The sequence below is a fragment of the Ascaphus truei genome, chromosome 4 (genome assembly GCF_040206685.1).
Source record: "Ascaphus truei isolate aAscTru1 chromosome 4, aAscTru1.hap1, whole genome shotgun sequence".
Classification (NCBI taxonomy): Eukaryota; Metazoa; Chordata; class Amphibia; order Anura; family Ascaphidae; genus Ascaphus; species Ascaphus truei.
The window spans coordinates 11,103,188-11,123,168 of record NC_134486.1 but is presented as its reverse complement, the minus strand read 5'-3'; the positions used below and the strand labels follow the sequence as shown (position 1 = coordinate 11,123,168).

General features: G+C 52.3%; 1 protein-coding gene across 1 annotated transcript in view; it reads right to left on the bottom strand.

Annotated features, from left to right (window-relative positions):
- Positions 1–816: 816 nt before the first annotated feature.
- The window catches only part of LOC142491898 (killer cell lectin-like receptor subfamily G member 2), a 20,779-nt gene continuing 1,614 nt past the window's right edge, over positions 817–19,981 (bottom strand). The window contains exons 2-6 of the mRNA XM_075594712.1: positions 11,749–11,851; positions 10,406–10,581; positions 7,641–7,744; positions 4,743–4,894; positions 817–1,196 (exon numbers count right to left, since the gene is read on the bottom strand). Of these exons, the coding sequence (XP_075450827.1) occupies positions 4,786–4,894; positions 7,641–7,744; positions 10,406–10,522 (330 nt within the window). The 5' untranslated portion in view covers positions 10,523–10,581; positions 11,749–11,851 and the 3' untranslated portion in view covers positions 817–1,196; positions 4,743–4,785. The remainder of the gene's footprint in view (positions 1,197–4,742; positions 4,895–7,640; positions 7,745–10,405; positions 10,582–11,748; positions 11,852–19,981) is intronic.

Sequence of the window (19,981 nt, the reverse complement as noted above, 5' to 3'; positions counted from 1 at the left end):
AGGAGATAAACAATACAACCCTAATATGAGGGTGGCCCTAGTGGCAAGCTAGGCAGCCTGATGACAATCTGATGGTACAATCAGAACATAAGAGTATAACAATAAAGGGATACCGGCACCTAATCTGTCCAATTAGGTGGATTTCTTGATCCAATGAAGATAGTTCAAATTTGGGAATGATCAGCAAACTGTTGATTTTGTGATGACCAGATGCAACCTCATTCGTAGGAAGTGGAACATGCAATGAAATAGAAAATATTTAGTGCAACCCAGCTATTACATTATACAGACATAGACTCACAAAATATACCAACAACACGAACAGGACAAACAGATACAAACAGGACTAACAGCCACAAAAGCAAAGCTATAAAATAAAATTAGTTTAATGTAACTAGATTAGATAAAAGGTAGTGGACAATAGCAGGAATGCCAATCCGGTTGGGTAAAACCCGAGTAACACTCACAGGACGGCAGCTAGTTAAAGGCAATGTGAATCAACTGCGCTGGTGAATTTTATCTTCCACGTGTAGAGAATCTGCAGGGCTTCCAATTCGCCGTAAGCTCTCCCGTATGTCCTAGTTCCTCAGACCTGGAAGCAACGTCTCTGGTGTACTTCTCCGCGTCCCGTGTCAATTCGGGGCCGGTAGTGACGTCACCGGACGTTGCGTCATACACGGGCGTGTATAATGTAATAGCTGTGTTGCACTAAATATTTTCTATTTCATTGCATGTTCCACTTCCTACGAATGAGGTTGCATCTGGTCATCACAAAATCAACAGTTTGCTGATCATTCCCAAATTTGAACTATCTTCATTGGATCAAGAAATCCACCTAATTGGACACATTAGGCGCCGGTAACCCTTTATTGTTATTGAGAGATACCTCTCGTTTTCAAGTATGTCCTGGGCACAGAGTTATAAAAAATACATGGTTACAATAAAAGAACAGGGTTATTCCGTCACTTCACAGACATTTCATGGATAGATAGAGTAGAAAAATTGGGTACAGGGGATAGAGAGCTTATGATTTTCAGATAGAAATAGAGAAGCTTTTTGTCACAGCAGAAATACCCATTTTTTGAGGCTGCTAATAACCAGGTTTGTAAGCAGCCCATTGTGTCAGCAGTGTAAACATTAACACACATCAACGGAGTTCATCATTTTCATGGACTTCATTTTGCTGGCTTCTTAACCTGCAAAGCAAAAACAAGAGAAGTTTAAAGCAATAGCCAAATGCTATAATATATCTATCTAGAACAGGACTGGTCAACCTGTGGCCTTTGATGGCGTTGGGGATGGTCTCACTGAAGAGCATGTAGGGGACGAGGGTTCAGTGAGGGGGCGGAGCATTGGAGAGCAGAGGAGAACGATGCCAAAGGATATGCCAAGGAGTGGGGACCAGCTGAGAGAGGCAAGAAGCAGCTCAGGGAGAGGGGGAGACATGGGGGGGGGGGTGAGGGGGGGAAGTGGGCAGGGGGAGAGATGCGCTGAGGGGGGATGGTAGATACAGGCTGAGGGTGGGGGGGGGAAGGAAAGAAATGCTGGGGGAGAGGAGGGAGAAAATTGAGGAGTGGTAGGAGATTGAGAGGGGGAATTGATTGAGAAGAGAGTGGGAGTGATATAGAGGGATAAGACGGAGGGAGAGGGGGGCAATACATGGCACAGTGAATGGGGGGAAAGAAATACATGGCGAGGAGAAAGTGGGAGTGCGAAAAGAGGGAGAGAAATAGAAGGAAGGGGCATGGGAGAGCGCAAGGTGGTGTGAGGAGATTGGGGGAGGGGGGTTGGAGAGGGAAGAGGCTCAAAGGGCAAAGCTACCAGCGGCCCTGCCCACACAGGCTACCGTCAAATCCCCGCTCCCCCCACCCCATTTCTACTGCCCCCTATGGCTTCAGCTGGGAGGACAACAGCCCCCCAAAACATTTGTGCCTATATTATTGTAACGTGTATCACGGCTGTGAAGTTCTATGTACATGGATGGTGCTTGATAGGTCAAATCTTCTTGATCAGACCTAGGGCATGAAACCTTTTTGCTCTACCCGGGGAGCTTTCCACGGCCCTGATATATGCTTCTGGTCTCAGATATGATAGTTACGAGCTCAGAGAAGCAAAGATTCAATGCACACAAGGTGGTTGAGTTCTTTCTTCTGTTTAATATGTTCACAGAGGAAGCTTTTATACCAAAAGGCAAGGACAATACATTGTGTGTCAATTTCATACATCTGTTACAAACTGAGTTCTCATGTATAGATCATACATCTAAAATGACATATACCATGTGGCCTAAATTGGTGGAAATAGGGATAAAAGGTCAATAACTACTAATGGGGTCAGAAACAAGAATAGTGGTCTTGTTTCTTATAATCTTATTTCTTATGTAATAGAGATCCTGGGACAGCTGGTCCACAGCTAGAATACTTTTACCATTTGGTCTCTGAGAGAACAAAGCTTGACACATACTTTTTTTTAACTTGTTCAGTCCCTGAAAAGAACAGAGCTGACAGATACAGTTTTTAACCTTACAGCGCTATATACAGCAGGGCCCTGCTTCTCGCTGATCCGCCGGCACCGAGAAGGGGGCCGCCATTTTGGATAGTACATTGCGCATGCGCAGAACGGGCGCTTGCGCTCGGCGCACATGCGCAGACTGTAGTCTGCGCTTGCATACCGTAGTTTGCGCGTGCAGACCATAGGCCGCGCATGCGCAGAACGGCAAAAACGCCTTTCTGTGCATGCACAGAACTGAAAATCGCCGGATCCACTTTCCGGCGATTTTCACTATACAGTGGGCCCCTGGAACGGAACCCGCCGTATACCCGGGCCCTGCTGTAAATAAAGACGTAAATAAAGACATACATACATACATACATACATACATACATACATACATGTAAAGCCATGCAATGTCATTACAGGAAAATAAAGGACAAATACTCCTGGATTTATGTCTAGTACTGGAAATATTGCAGAGTTAATTAAATTCTTGGCTCACCACAAACCTCTCCTCTTCCTCAGTTGACACATAAAACACTTTCATTTTAAACTTCTCCCCCTCCCTCTAAAAGCAATTGTTTTGCATATAACAGCCCAATTCTGTGCACAAAGTGAGATGAGGAAAGTGTAAATAGTTTGGGTCCCTAAATAAAGTACATTGAAAAGAATATGGATAACACCTAATGATATATATATTCATTGTGCCCCTCTTTTAGTCACTCTAGAGAATGTCCTTTCCACATTATCCCCCATCATGTACAGTATGTCCCCGCCACTTTATCCCCCATCATGTACAGTATGTCCGCCACTTTATCCCCCATCATGTACAGTATGTCCCCGCCACTTTATCCCCCATCATGTACAGTATGTCCGCCACTTTATCCCCCATCATGTACAGTATGTCCCCGCCACTTTATCCCCCATCATGTACAGTATGTCCGCCACTTTATCCCCCATCATGTACAGTATGTCCCCGCCACTTTATCCCCCATCATGTACAGTATGTCCCCGCCACTTTATCCCCCATCATGTACAGTATGTCCCCGCCACTTTATCCCCCATCATGTACAGTATGTCCCCGCCACTTTATCCCCCATCATGTACAGTATGTCCCCGCCACTTTATCCCCCATCATGTACAGTATGTCCCCGCCACTTTATCCCCCATCATGTACAGTATGTCCCCGCCACTTTATCCCCCATCATGTACAGTATGTCCCCGCCACTTTATCCCCCATCATGTACAGTATGTCCCCGCCACTTTATCCCCCATCATGTACAGTATGTCCCCGCCACTTTATCCCCCATCATGTACAGTATGTCCCCGCCACTTTATCCCCCATCATGTACAGTATGTCCGCCACTTTATCCCCCATCATGTACAGTATGTCCGCCACTTTATCCCCCATCATGTACAGTATGTCCCCGCCACTTTATCCCCCATCATGTACAGTATGTCCCCGCCACTTTATCCCCCATCATGTACAGTATGTCCCCGCCACTTTATCCCCCATCATGTACAGTATGTCCCGCCACTTTATCCCCCATCATGTACAGTATGTCCCCGCCACTTTATCCCCCATCATGTACAGTATGTCCCCGCCACTTTATCCCCCATCATGTACAGTATGTCCCCGCCACGTTATCCCCCATCATGTACAGTATGTCCCCGCCACGTTATCCCCCATCATGTACAGTATGTCCCCGCCACTTTATCCCCCATCATGTACAGTATGTCCCCGCCACTTTATCCCCCATCATGTACAGTATGTCCCCGCCACGTTATCCCCCATCATGTACAGTATGTCCCCGCCACTTTATCCCCATCATGTACAGTATGTCCCCGCCACTTTATCCCCCATCATGTACAGTATGTCCGCCACTTTATCCCCCATCATGTACAGTATGTCCCCGCCACTTTATCCCCCATCATGTACAGTATGTCCGCCACTTTATCCCCCATCATGTACAGTATGTCCCCGCCATCTCCCTGCCCCCTGCTTGGCCAGCTCCCAGGTCACAAAACACTACACCAAGTAGAGAAGATGACGGCAATTTGCTCCGTCCACAATTAGCAGAGAGCGGAGGGATCAGTGATGAATCTCATTGCAGTTTAATGTCACTGATACTTCCAGAGTCAGGACTGAAATCGCACGTGAAACTTCACCGACTCCTGAGAAAGGAAGGATATTCCCCATGTGTCGTCTGCATTTCAAGACATGAACATCTCGTATCAACGTTACTTACCAACTTACTTGGTTTAAGACAAGATCACTTTGCCTTTTTCGGTTTAGTCCGCATCCCTCATACAGATAAAGCGTCTGGGAGAAGAGCAGTCCAAAGCCCCATAATGTGAATGAAGAATTGCGCACATCAACTCGGGAGCATCATTCTCAACTCTGGGAAGAGAGTAAGAACATTATGGTAGGTTACAGGGCGACACCCCGCTCAGCGCACCGTTTACAGTAAACATTTACAGGACAGAATATAAAAGTACATTGGAAACTAACATGTTTCTTTCTTTGCAGCTTTACAGGAAACAGAAAATATATACTAGTGAATCTAATCCCAGAGTTGGTGAATGGATGTTATAGACATGTCCGTCCCTTAGAATAACACTGGGTGGTGAGTGGAGGGAGAAGGGGGAGGGTAGATTGTGAAACATTTTTATGGGAGTTCAGTATCACAATTATAAATACAAGTATATTAACTTTACCTCCCACCACTGAACACGAGTGGGGGGGGAGGGGGCGCTTCTCAGATTACACGTGTGTGATGTCTTGGGCCCTGTGATGTTGGTACATGTGGTACCTCCCAGGATTGGGAAACAAAGCCCAGGTGCTGAGTGGGACAGTCAGGGACCAGCAGATGAACACAATAGCATGAAGAACCATCTGTTGGTCTTCTATGATAATTGTGACTGCTTCATTGTCATCTTCCCTTTTCATAAAGAGAGGGAGAGATTCCCTTTACTTGCAAAGCAGAAATATTTATGTTATTGGAGATACATGGCAAACACAAACGGTCTCAAACACATATTAGAGGGCAGAGTCCACCATGAGCCGCCCGCCAACTACTCACCTTCCTCATCCCCTTGCTGCCTACCGACTACTCACCTTCCTCATCCCCCTGCTGCCCACCGTCTACTCACCTTCCTCATCCCCTTGCTGCCTAGCGACTACTCACCTTCCTCATCCCCCTGCTGCCCACCGACTACTCACCTTCTTCATCCCCCTGCTGCCCACCGACTACTCACCTTCCTCATCCCCCTGCTGCCCACCGACTACTCACCTTCCTCATCCCCCTGCTGCCCACCGGCTACTCACCTTCCTCATCCCCTTGCTGCCTACCGACTACTCACCTTCCTCATCCCCCTGCTGTCCACCGTCTACTCACCTTCCTCATCCCCTTGCTGCCTACCGACTACTCACCTTCCTCATCCCCCTGCTGCCCACCGGCTACTCACCTTCCTCATCCCCTTGCTGCCCACCGGCTACTCACCTTCCTCATCCCCCTGCTGCCCACCGACTACTCACCTTCTTCATCCCCTTGCTGCCCACCGACTACTCACCTTCCTCATCCCCCTGCTGCCCACCGACTACTCACCTTCCTCATCCCCTTGCTGCCTACCGACTACTCACCTTCCTCATCCCCCTGCTGCCCACCGACTACTCACCTCCCTCCTCCCCTTGCTGCCTACCGACTACTCACCTTCCTCATCCCCCTGCTGCCCACCGGCTACTCACCTTCCTCATCCCCCTGCTGCCCACCGACTACTCACCTTCCTCATCCCCCTGCTGCCCACCGACTACTCACCTTCCTCATCCCCCTGCTGCCCACCGACTACTCACCTTCCTCATCCCCCTGCTGCCCGCCGACTACTCACCTTCTTCATCCCCTTGCTGCCTGCCGGCTACTCACCTTCCTCATCCCCTTGCTGCCTGCCGGCTACTCACCTCCCTCCTCCCCTTGCTGCCTGCCGGCTACTCACCTCCCTCCTCCCCTTGCTGCCTGCCGGCTACTCACCTCCCTCCTCCCCTTGCTGCCTGCCGGCTACTCACCTCCCTCCTCCCCTTGCTGCCCACCGGCTACTCACCTTCCTCATCCCCTTGCTGCCCACCGGCTACTCACCTTCCTCATCCCCTTGCTGCCTACCGACTACTCACCTTCCTCATCCCCCTGCTGCCCACCGGCTACTCACCTTCCTCATCCCCCTGCTGCCCACCGACTACTCACCTCCCTCCTCCCCTTGCTGCCCACCGGCTACTCACCTTCCTCATCCCCTTGCTGCCCACCGGCTACTCACCTTCCTCATCCCCTTGCTGCCTACCGACTACTCACCTTCCTCATCCCCCTGCTGCCCACCGGCTACTCACCTTCCTCATCCCCCTGCTGCCCACCGACTACTCACCTTCCTCATCCCCTTGCTGCCTACCGACTACTCACCTTCCTCATCCCCCTGCTGCCCACCGACTACTCACCTTCTTCATCCCCTTGCTGCCTGCCGGCTACTCACCTCCCTCCTCCCCTTGCTGCCTGCCGGCTACTCACCTCCCTCCTCCCCTTGCTGCATGCCGGCTACTCACCTCCCTCCTCCCCTTGCTGCCTGCCGGCTACTCACCTCCCTCCTCCCCTTGCTGCCTGCCGGCTACTCACCTCCCTCCTCCCCTTGCTGCCTGCCGGCTACTCGCCTCCCTCCTCCCCTTGCTGCATGCCGGCTACTCACCTCCCTCCTCCCCTTGCTGCATGCCGGCTACTCACCTCCCTGCTCCCCTTGCTGCATGCCGGCTACTCGCCTCCCTCCTCCCCTTGCTGCATGCCGGCTACTCACCTCCCTCCTCCCCTTGCTGCATGCCGGCTACTCACCTCCCTGCTCCCCTTGCTGCATGCCGGCTACTCACCTCCCTCCTCCCCTTGCTGCATGCCGGCTACTCACCTCCCTGCTGCCTACTGACCTCCCTCCTCCCCCTGCTGCATGCCGGCTAATTCACCTCTCTGCTGCCTACTGCCCTTCCTCCTCCCCCAGCTGCAACATCGTGAATAATCTTCGATTAATATTTATTGTACTATTTTAGACCTGTACATATATCCAATAGGGTACAGTATAGAAAACCCTAAATATATTCCGTAAGAGAATGCCCTTACTCTTCAGGAGACAATGGAGTAAAGTCTGGCCAGCGCCAAATCCCTCCATCTTTCTCTAGTCCGACCCACAAATCTTCCTCTTTCGTGTACTTTATGACACTTTCCTGTAATGGATGCAACACAATTTTTGACTTTACATTATAATAGAACTATTCACATATAAAAGACATATTACTTAAATAATGTGCCAGCTTTTATACCAAATTAGGTACAATTAGAAATAACCAAGCATCACAGGAGTGACAATATTTACAGAACAATGAGCATGACAATAAGAACGGACTTTGGCCCAACAGGTCCAAGGTTCCACATGTGCCATTTCCTCTTGTAGTGACATTACTGTACCCCACTCCTGTCTACTGAGGTTGTGGCTCAAGGTCACGTCTCGTGTCATCATAGCAATGACCATATGTCAATGGGTGACAGTGCCACCTATATTTGCCTTGTAACATTGACACTATGACAAGTAGCAGGTAAATAATCCCAGGTTATAATGTAACCCCATTTCCACCAGAAGGACCAGTAATGCATTTCTGCCAGTCTCCAGCACATCTACATGCTGTGCTCTCCATACAATGCCTCCTGAAAACAATCTCTTGAGGGGAACCCAGAACATGTCCTGAGGATACTGATAAACTCCTCTCATTGCATCTGATAATGGAAGTGACGTGACCGCAGTATAGCATGATCACGTTAGTAAATGGAGTGAAGTTCTCTAGCGCTTCGAAACTACTCAAACAGACATCACTGCAAAATAAATAAATACGTGTTTACTAGTATAATGGCTAAAACAAAAACGAACACACAAAAAGACATAGTCCTTTATTGAGATGGCCGTCCGGTTCCTTTGGTCCGCATATTTATGTGGAAAAGGGCGATTTACATTTTGCGCATTTGTTATTATTGCTAATACACTCCGCGGGTTTGCAACCCTCCAACAGACTGCTGAATCCGCCGATTGGTGTCTACAAATCTGGCTGCGGTCATTTCCACTGGCGGATTTTAATGAATCCAGGCGGATTGAAACCGACCAAATCAGTTTGCCGATTTTACTCCGCGAAATGGATTTTGGTGGTATCTCAAATCCCTTGCCAATAGTCCATGCGTATTGTGGTTTAAGTCAAGTCCCAATCGACTAAATGAAGTTGGTGTCCACAGATATATGGGTAAGTCACAAGTAAAAGCAATGAGGTAACTAGCTGGGTAAAACAAATTCAGCAATGTTTTGGGTTGCAAAGAGCCGGATCGAGGCTTGAGAAAAGGTTCATTGCTACCCACATTATGTTTTTTTTACCCAGCCATTTACTGTACCTATTACAAAACCTTTTTATCTAGTACAGAATATTGCTGATGTCAAATATATATATATATTTAAAAAAAAATATATAGGGACTTCTGTTTTGCTCAAACCTCAACCATTAAAACTTAGCCTTTATTGTATTTATATATAAAATAAATGGAAAAATATTTAAACACCCTATCAATAAAATTCTCTCTATCATGTTATCTAGTTTCTATAATTAGAGAATTTGTTCAGCTAATTTATAGTTGCTAAGTTAATACCAAACTGGTATACCTGGTGATAGCTACTAAATTTGTGGCTCCCTATTTATGAGTAAAATCATTTGTTTAGTGTCAAAAATAACACTTTTACATCTTCAAATTTTCATATATAAAGAAGTCAATTTGGATAAAGGACCAGAAATACTGAATAAAATAAAAAAGGGACACTTTCTATCCAAAGATTCACAAAGGGAAAGTAACCTTCAGACTGCAAAAGAGCCCCCGAGTTCCCGTGTTTGTACACATGCACCCGGCTTCTGTACCACTTACACCACTTACCTTGGAAAATCTGTGCCTATCTGGCAGCAACACGTGAGATTGTCCACAGCAGGCTGCGATGGTCCATCAGATTCACACACAGCGAGTCCCATTCAAATGCAGGGACCCCCGCAGTGTTAATCCGATGGGCCATTAGTCTGGCTGCAGAGATTTCGCAGCGTTAATGCGAGACAGCCACAGATTTTCCATGGCAAATAAATAGTCTAAAACTGGCGGCGGAAGCCGTATGTACAGATATTGTATGTGTTGTTGTTCATCTGAGGTTGTATTTACCTAATTTTAAGACCTGCTAAGGAACAGATGATTGTTATTATGTCCTGATATGTAAAACTATAGAATTCAAAGAGGGCGTACTTTCTTTTTCACACCCCTGTATTTCACGGTGTAAAATCCGCATATGGAATTGGTTGGTTTTAATCTGTGCGGATTCATCTAAAACCGCGATTGGATTCTACAAATCCGTCCACGGTCGCAGAATCCGGAGTGTATTGGAAACAATAAATCTGCAAAACGCGGATCGCCCTTTTTAGAGATTGATCTGCGGATCAAAGGAACCGATCAATTTCCTGCGGTTCCAGATTGGCTTATCTCTGGTTATCAGTCCCGGTTGTGTTATTAGTCCTGATGTGACATACATGCACTAGATGATGTTTTGCAGATATTACCAAATATTTCTAAAATATATTTTAATGGGTCAGGTTTGTCCATGTCCCAATTTATAGGCACAGGCGGTGCAATACGGAGGCACAGGCTGTGCTAATATAGATATTCTATATATAGCACTTATCTTGCAAACTCATCTCAGACAAAGAAACCTCACGGATGTAGAAGCCACTAGAAGAGGAGTTTTTAACTCTCCCATCGTAATTTTTACACCATAATAAGAGGTAAGTAACACAACAGATATAAATATCCCCTCTCACCTTCTTGTTGTTGTCTTTCAGCACAGCGAGTGTGGCATTATATGAGAGACATATATTCTGACTCGATGCATAAGTTTCTTTTGTTTTAGAGATCAAGTAACAGGTCCGATTATCCATGATCCAATTATTATTAGGACACCGAGGACGCTTTTCCGCTACTGGACAGGTGTTCCCACCTACAGGAGGAGGCATTATCTTCATTTTTTAATTCAGTTAGTTCAGAAGTTCTTAAAATGTAACTGGAATTAGAATTGCTGATAGATGAAGCTCATTCAAACGAAAATATAATCCTGAGAGCACATTTATATATCTCCGATGCTTTATATTTACATGCCTATTACAGCAAATCAAAAGCAGTTGTTTTTCAGCAAATGGATATTTTTGGTTGCTTGCTCCAAAGCAAAGAGACATTGGTCTTACCCCCCACCCTCTACCCTACAGAGAGAAGACAAAACACAGTGAACACCTTTGACCCCACTGTCCTTCCAACCCCTCCCCCCCCCCCCAACAAAACCCCTACTACTTTCCTAAAGCCTAGAGAGACTTGGAAGCATTTGAACCCATTAAAGCTGGACTGGGTCCGTCTAACCTAACTGGGTCTAGTTGGGAACCCAGCCTTCACTGCGCTCCTGTTGTGTCCCTTACAAATCAGATACTTTAGGACATTAGGGTGCAGTCTCTTTTAGGGACAACATGTACTGTGTGACCTGTTTAAGGGATGAAGCAGGACCAAGCGGTGCTAATCCAGAGACTTTCCGAGGTGGGAATACACTTTAGGGGGCATTTACAGACAAGTCTTGGAAGGGGTGTTATGGATTAGTGCTGCTTTGTAAATACAGCCCTTCTTTACAAAGTGGTGAGCCGAAGCTTGGGGGGAGCGGGGCGATTTCCCCTGGTTACTCCATTTGAACACGATGTCCAGAAAAAGCTTGTACAGGCAAAAAAACCTTCCCTTTATTGGCTCCAATAAAGACAGAGGGAAAGAAGGGTCCAGGAATCCTAATTTGATTAACAAACCTTCCCCCAATCAGAAAATTAATTTAGGCTTGCATTTTCAAAGAAACAAAAAGCAGCTGTATTTTCTTTAGCATCGTTATATTTAGGGAGATTCGTTGCATTCCTTACAAAATATTGTTGCCCAGCTACATGGAACTGTCACTTTAAATGTAATTCTTAGAATTCTAAAAGGATAATAATACATCCCCCGTCATGCTTACATTTCATTTTTAATTATTTTTTAAAAACACCCAGGACACAAAAATATAAATATCTAGAATTCCATCATTTCCAAGTGAAACAAATAGCCAATTTATGTGGGAAAACTGTGGAGATGTCTAACTTACCATTTGTTTTGTGGAAAATGAAGGGAACACAAATTATCAGTAGTACAGACAGTATTGCAATTACTGCATAGAGACAGATCTTATGACAACTGCGTCTGGAAACCTGGAATATAAAATATAAACAAAATGTAACAAAGTCCGAGCTGTATCCCAGGCACCATAGTGAGAGCTTCCATCCCACTCTCCATAACCATCCCTTCTTCACCACTCGGGGCCACCACCAGCTGGGGACAGAAGTGTGTGCTACCACTCTTCCTGGCCAGGGAAGGCCCACCTCTGGTCTCCGGCCGCCCCGCACCTACCTTCCCCATTCTACAGGTTTGTTTTTTTACACTAGGGGCTGGTTTTATATTGTTGCCCTGGGCCCCAGGAAGTCTCCTCTTGACCCGGCCTTTATCCCACGATCTTCAGTTCCCCGGCACCTGCTTTGTGTCTATACTGGCCTTATGGATACAACATATTTTTTTTTAGCTTTTCTGATATACTGTAAGAACTTTTATTGAACACAAAGGTACCCAATGTGACAAAATACATAGTTAAAATACTCCAACGTTAGTACAGTATTCTCATGAATAACGGTCATTTAGTTAAGCCCTTTGGCCAAAGCATTATAAGCCTGCAGCCACGTCCCGACCAGGAAGCAGGTCCTAACACTGCAGTACCAGTGCAAATTCCCATTAACCTCTTCAGTGGCGGGAGGATGGTCTTAAAGCTGCAGTTAAGTCTTTTTTTTTTTTTTTTTAATTCAATAGTTTCATGTGGGCAATCTCTAATTACCTAAAGAACTGTATAGCTGCCGGTCAATTTGTTCTCCATGTATTGATCGGCAAAATTTGGTGACATAATTAGAGCTGGCATATGTTTTTCATCTGCTTCTGTCACTAGGTGGAAGCTCATGAATATTCATGAGCACTCCTGCACTGACATGTGCAAGAGGAAGGGCAGGGCTGACAAAGGGGTGTGCCAGGGCTTGTGACAGGACATGAAGGGGCAGTGCCTTAGCAAATGGCTGTTAAAATAGAATACAAGAAAATTGGTCTTTCAAAGTTGTTGTTTTTTAAAACAGAAAATGCTAAAAGTTTTTTTTCTTACTACAGAACTGATTTATTAAAAAAAACACACATGCAGGATACAGACTGAACTGCAGCTTTAATAGACCAGTCCTACACAGGAACATGGGAAAACCCTACCACTTACAGAGTGGGGTGGGGTGAGCTTAAACCCTGGAAGGAGGGGCCTCCAACCTCCAAACAACCAAATTGTGTTCATTAACTTTTATTGAACACTTGATTCAATCTATTGAGACTTGTAGCAGTGCATTTTTCAGGACATCCAAACACGCTGGTAACATAATTCTGGCGTTGCACACACAATAAATGTTTCAATAATAAAGAAATCTGCAAAAAAAACAAAGGTCATAAAGCATTTTTTAACCAATTTTAATTCATTTCAATATGGGTAATGTCAAATTATCTAAAATAAGTGTAAATTATATTTAAATTGGGAAGCATTGTAATCGGTAATGCAATTAGGCTCTGTTATATACATTAAAGTTTCTTTTGATAAATGGTGAAAAATCAGTTATTTTATGTTTTATTCATTTTATTAATGCATTTTATATTTCCATTTAATAGTGCGTCTGAGATCAGATGCATTGTAAGGAATCCCAACCCTCTCTAATAGTGTGTCTGAGATCAGATACATTGTAAGGAATTCCAACCCTCTCTAATAGCATGTCTGAGATCAGATGCAGTGTAAGGAACCCCAACCCTCTCTAATAGCACGTCTGAGATCAGATGCAGTGTTAGGAACGCCAACCCTCTCTAATAGCGCGTCTGAGATCAGATGCATTGTAAGGAACCCCAACCCTCTCTAATAGCACGTCTGAGATCAGATACATTGTAAGGAACCCCAACGCTCTCTAATAGCGCGTCTGAGATCAGATGCATTGTAAGGAACCCCAACCCTCTCTAATAGCACGTCTGAGATCAGATGCAGTGTAAGGAACCCCAACCCTCTCTAATAGCGCGTCTGAGATCAGATGCATTGTATGGAACCCCAACCCTCTCTAATAGCGCGTCTGAGATCAGATTCATTATATATACACCAATGCGCATATACTTTAATGCATACACACTATAGATCATACACAATTTCACTCTGTACATTAAACCTGGCCCCCAAACTACTGTAGCTCAGAGCTGCAGTGCGAGTCTCCAGCTCCCTATGCATATGTCAAGCAGGTACCTCATGCTCTCTAGCATCAAGGAGGGAGGGCGGTGCTTCATTACACACAGACCCCCAGCACTGACAGGAGCGCTGCCCCACAGCAGCCTGACCCTGAGCGGACCCCCAGCACTGACAGGAGCACTGCCCCACAGCAGCCTGACCCTGAGCGGACCCCCAGCACTGACAGGAGCACTGCCCCACAGCAGCCTGACCCTGAGCGGACCCCCAGCACTGACAGGAGCACTGCCCCACAGCAGCCTGACCCTGAGCGGACCCCCAGCACTGACAGGAGCACTGCCCCACAGCAGCCTGACCCTGAGCGGACCCCCAGCACTGACAGGAGCACTGCCCCACAGCAGCCTGACCCTGAGCGGACCCCCAGCACTGACAGGAGCACTGCCCCACAGCAGCCTGACCCTGAGCGGACCCCCAGCACTGACAGGAGCACTGCCCCACAGCAGCCTGACCCTGAGCGGACCCCCAGCACTGACCCTGAGCGGACACCCAGCACTGACAGAAGCGCTGTACCACAGCGGCCTGACCCTGAGCGGACCCCCAGCACTGACAGAAGCGCTGTCCCACAGCAGCCAGACCCTGAGCGGACCCCCAGCACTGACAGAAGCGCTGTCCCACAGCAGCCAGACCCTGAGCGGACCCCCAGCACTGACAGAAGCGCTGTCCCACAGCAGCCTAACCCTGAGCAGCCTGACCCTGAGTGGACCCCCAGCACTGACAGAAGCGCTGTCCCACAGCAGCCAGACCCTGAGCGGACCCCCAGCACTGACAGAAGCGCTGTCCCACAGCGGCCTGACCCTGAGCGGACCCCCAGCACTGACAGAAGCGCTGTCCCACAGCAGCCAGACCCTGAGCGGACCCCCAGCACTGACAGAAGCGCTGTCCCACAGCGGCCTGACCCTGAGCGGACCCCCAGCACTGACAGAAGCGCTGTCCCACAGCAGCCTGACCCTGAGCGGACCCCCAGCACTGACAGAAGCGCTGTCCCACAGCAGCCTGACCCTGAGCGGACCCCCAGCACTGACTGAAGCGCTGTCCCACAGCAGCCTGACCCTGAGCGGACCCCCAGCACTGAGAAGCGCTGTCCCACAGCAGCCTGACCCTGAGCGGACCCCCAGCACTCAGAAGCGCTGTCCCACAGCAGCCTGACCCTGAGCGGACCCCCAGCACTGACAGAAGCGCTGTCCCACAGCAGCCTGACCCTGAGCGGACCCCCAGCACTGAGAAGCGCTGTCCCACAGCAGCCTGACCCTGAGCGGACCCCCAGCACTGACAGAAGCGCTGTCCCACAGCAGCCTGACCCTGAGCGGACCCCCAGCACTGAGAAGCGCTGTCCCACAGCAGCCTGACCCTGAGCGGACCCCCAGCACTGACAGAAGCGCTGTCCCACAGCAGCCTGACCCTGAGCGGACCCCCAGCACTGACAGAAGCGCTGTCCCACAGCGGCCTGACCCTGAGCGGACCCACAGCACTGACAGAAGCGCTGTCCCACAGCAGCCTGACCCTGAGCGGACCCCCAGCACTGACAGAAGCGCTGTCCCACAGCAGCCTGACCCTGAGCGGACCCCCAGCACTGACAGAAGCGCTGCCCCACAGCAGCCTGACCCTGATCGGACCCCCAGCACTGACAGAAGCGCTGTCCCACAGCAGCCTGACCCTGAGCGGACCCCCAGCACTGACAGAAGCGCTGTCCCACAGCAGCCTGACCCTGAGCGGACCCCCAGCACTGAGAAGCGCTGTCTCACAGCAGCCTGACCCTGAGCGGACCCCCAGCACTGAGAAGCGCTGTCCCACAGCAGCCAGACCCTGAGCGGACCCCCAGCACTGACAGAAGCGCTGTCCCACAGCGGCCTGACCCTGAGTGGACCCCCAGCACTGACAGAAGCGCTGTCCCACAGCAGCCTGACCCTGAGCGGACCCCCAGCACTGACAGAAGCGCTGTCCCACAGCAGCCTGACCCTGAGCGGACCCCCAGCACTGACAGAAGCGCTGTCCCACAGCAGCCTGACCCTGAGCGGACCCCCAGCACTGACAGAAGCGCTGTCCCACAGCAGCCTGACCCTGAGCGGACCCCCAGCACTGACAGAAGCGCTGTCCCACAGCAGCCTGACCCTGAGCAGACCCCCAGCACTGACAGAAGCGCTGCCCCACAGCAGCCTGACCCTGAGCGGACCCCCAGCACTGACAGAAGCGCTGTCCCACAGCAGCCTGACCCTGAGCGGACCCCCAGCACTGACAGAAGCGCTGTCCCACAGCAGCCTGACCCTGAGCGGACCCCCAGCACTGACAGAAGCGCTGTCCCACAGCAGCCTGACCCTGAGCGGACCCCCAGCACTGACAGAAGCGCTGTCCCACAGCAGCCTGACCCTGTGCGGACCCCCAGCACTGAAAGAAGCGCAGTCCCCCAGCAGCCTGACCCTGAGCGGACCCCCAGCACTGACAGAAGCGCTGTCCCACAGCAGCCTGACCCTGAGCGGACCCCCAGCACTGACAGAAGCGCTGTCCCACAGCAGCCTGACCCTGAGCGGACCCCCAGCACCGACAGAAGCGCTGTCCCACAGCAGCCTGACCCTGAGCGGACCCCCAGCACTGAGAAGCGCTGTCCCACAGCAGCCTGACCCTGAGCGGACCCCCAGCACTGAGAAGCGCTGTCTCACAGCAGCCTGACCCTGAGCGGACCCCCAGCACTGACAGAAGCGCTGTCCCACTGCAGCCTGACCCTGAGCGGACCCCCAGCACTGACAGAAGCGCTGTCCCACAGCAGCCTGACCCTGAGCGGACCCCCAGCACTGACAGAAGCGCTGTCCCACTGCAGCCTGACCCTGAGCAGCCTGACCCTGAGCGGACCCCCAGCACTGACAGAAGCGCTGTCCCACTGCAGCCTGACCCTGAGCGGACCCCCAGCACTGACAGAAGCGCTGTCCCACAGCAGCCTGACCCTGAGCGGACCCCCAGCACTGACAGAAGCGCTGCCCCACAGCAGCCTGACCCTGAGCGGACCCCCAGCACTGACAGAAGCGCTGTCCCACAGCAGCCTGACCCTGAGCGGACCCCCAGCACTGACAAAAGCGCTGTCCCACAGCAGCCAGACCATGAGCGGACCCCCAGCACTGACAGAAGCGCTGTCCCACAGCAGCCTGACCCTGAGCGGACCCCCAGCACTGACAGAAGCGCTGTCCCACAGCAGCCAGACCATGAGCGGACCCCCAGCACTGACAGAAGCGCTGTCCCACAGCAGCCAGACCATGAGCGGACCCCCAGCACTGACAGAAGCGCTGTCCCACAGCAGCCTGACCCTGATCGGACCTCCAGCACTGACAGAAGCGCTGTCCCACAGCAGCCTGACCCTGAGCGGACCCCCAGCACTGACAGAAGCGCTGTCCCACAGCAGCCTGACCCTGAGCGGACCCCCAGCACTGAGAGAAGCGCTGTCCCACAGCAGCCTGACCCTGAGCGGACCCCCAGCACTGACAGAAGCGCTGTCCCACAGCAGCCTGACCCTGAGCGGACCCCCAGCACTGAGAGAAGCGCTGCCCCACAGCAGCCTGACCCTGAGCGGACCCCCAGCACTGACAGAAGCACTGTCCCACAGCGGCCTGACCCTGAGCGGACCCCCAGCACTGACAGAAGGGCTGTCCCACAGCGGCCTGACCCTGAGCGGACCCCCAGCACTGACAGAAGCGCTGTCCCACAGCGGCCTGACCCTGAGCGGACCCCCAGCACTGACAGAAGCGCTGTCCCACAGCGGCCTGACCCTGAGCGGACCCCCAGCACTGACAGAAGCGCTGTCCCCCAGCAGCCTGACCCTGAGCGGACCCCCAGCACTGACAGAAGCGCTGTCCCACAGCAGCCTGACCCTGAGCGGACCCCCAGCACTGACAGAAGCGCTGCCCCACAGCAGCCTGACCCTGAGCGGACCCCCAGCACTGACAGAAGCGCTGTCCCCCAGCAGCCTGACCCTGAGCGGACCCCCAGCACTGACAGAAGCGCTGTCCCCCAGCAGCCTGACCCTGAGCGGACCCCCAGCACTGACAGAAGCGCTGTCCCACAGCAGCCTGACCCTGAGCGGACCCCCAGCACTGACAGAAGCGCTGCCCCACAGCAGCCTGACCCTGAGCGGACCCCCAGCACTGACAGAAGGGCTGTCCCACAGCAGCCTGACCCTGAGCGGACCCCCAGCACTGACAGAAGCGCTGCCCCACAGCAGCCTGACCCTGAGCGGACCCCCAGCACTGACAGAAGGGCTGTCCCACAGCAGCCTGACCCTGAGCGGACCCCCAGCACTGACAGAAGCGCTGTCCCACAGCAGCCTGACCCTGAGCGGACCCCCAGCACTGACAGAAGCGCTGTCCCACAGCGGCCCGACACTGAGCGGACCCCCACTGACCTGGGCGGGCGGGGGGGGGGGGAGGGAGGCTGGGACCGGGCGGGCGGGGGGGGGGGGGGGAGAGGCTGGGACCGGGCGGGGGAAGCTGGGACCGGGCGGGGGGGGGGGGAAGCTGGGACCAGGGGGGGGGGGGAAGCTGGGACCGGGGGGGAGGAAGCTGGGACCGGGGGGGAGAGGGGGAGGAAGCTGGGACCGGGGGGGAGAGGGGGAGGAAGCTGGGACCGGGGGGGAGAGGGGGAGGAAGCTGGGACCGGGGGGGAGAGGGGGAGGAAGCTGGGACCGGGGGGGAGAGGGGGAGGAAGCTGGGACCGGGGGAGGGGGGGAGGAAGCTGGGACCGGGGGGGGAGGGGGGGAGGAAGCTGGGACCGGGGGGGAGGGGGGGAGGAAGCTGGGACCGGGGGGGAGGGGGGGAGGAAGCTGGGACCGGGGGGAAGGGGGGGAGGAAGCTGGGACCGGGGGGAAGGGGGGGAGGAAGCTGGGACCGGGGGGAAGGGGGGGAGGAAGCTGGGACCGGGGGGGGGGGGAGGAAGCTGGGACCGGGGGGGGGGGAGGAAGCTGGGACTGGGGGGGGGAGGAAGCTGGGACCGGGGGGGAGGGGGGGAGGAAGCTGGGACCGGGGGGGGGGGGGAGGAAGCTGGGACCGGGGGGGGGGGAGGAAGCTGGGACTGGGGGGGGGAGGAAGCTGGGACCGGGGGGGGAGGGGGGGAGGAAGCTGGGACCGGGGGGGGGGGGAGGAAGCTGGGACCGGGGGGGGAGGAAGCTGGGACCGGGGGGGGGGAGGAAGCTGGGACTGGGGGGGGGGGGGAGGAAGCTGGGACCGGGGGGGGGGGGGGGGGGAGGAAGCTGGGACGGGGGGGGGGAGGAAGCTGGGACCGGGGGGGGGGGGAGGAAGCTGGGACCGGGGGGGGGCAGGAAGCTGGGACCGGGGGGGGGGAGGAAGCGGGACCGGGGGGGGGGGAGATATGGGACCGAGGGGGGGGGGGGAGCTGGGACCGAGGGGGGGGGAGCTGGGACCGAGGGGGGGGGGAGCTGGGACCGAGGGGGGGGGAGCTGGGACCGAGGGGGGGGGGAGCTGGGACCGAGGGGCGGGAGCTGGGACCGAGGGGGGGGGGAGCTGGGACCATGGGGGGGCAGGGTTGCCACCTTCGACTGACGGCCAACCCCGAGATTTTTATTTTATTTTAAATGACACTGTTGCCATGACAACGGCACGCCACGCAACGTCACGCGGCGTCATTTTGCCATGACAACGTGGCACCGCATCACGTCATGACATGTGGCATCTCATTGTCATGGCAACGGGAATCACGTAATGCTGTTACGTCATGTGACGTTCCCGTTGGCATGGCAAGGCAGCGCCATTTGACGCGGCGCAGCCTTATTGACAGTAGTTGTAGGGGGAGATGCCGAAGACATCGCTGTTGCAGGTACGGTTGCTGCGTTAATGGTATATGGAATTGTATATTACCTTATGTCATTTCTATTATTTATAACCAACGCTGATGACAATCTCACAAAACATCTTGAATCACTAGTGGCGGTAGCAGCAGCAGCAAGTTGCATACACACACATATACATTGTGTGTGTGTGTGTGTATATAC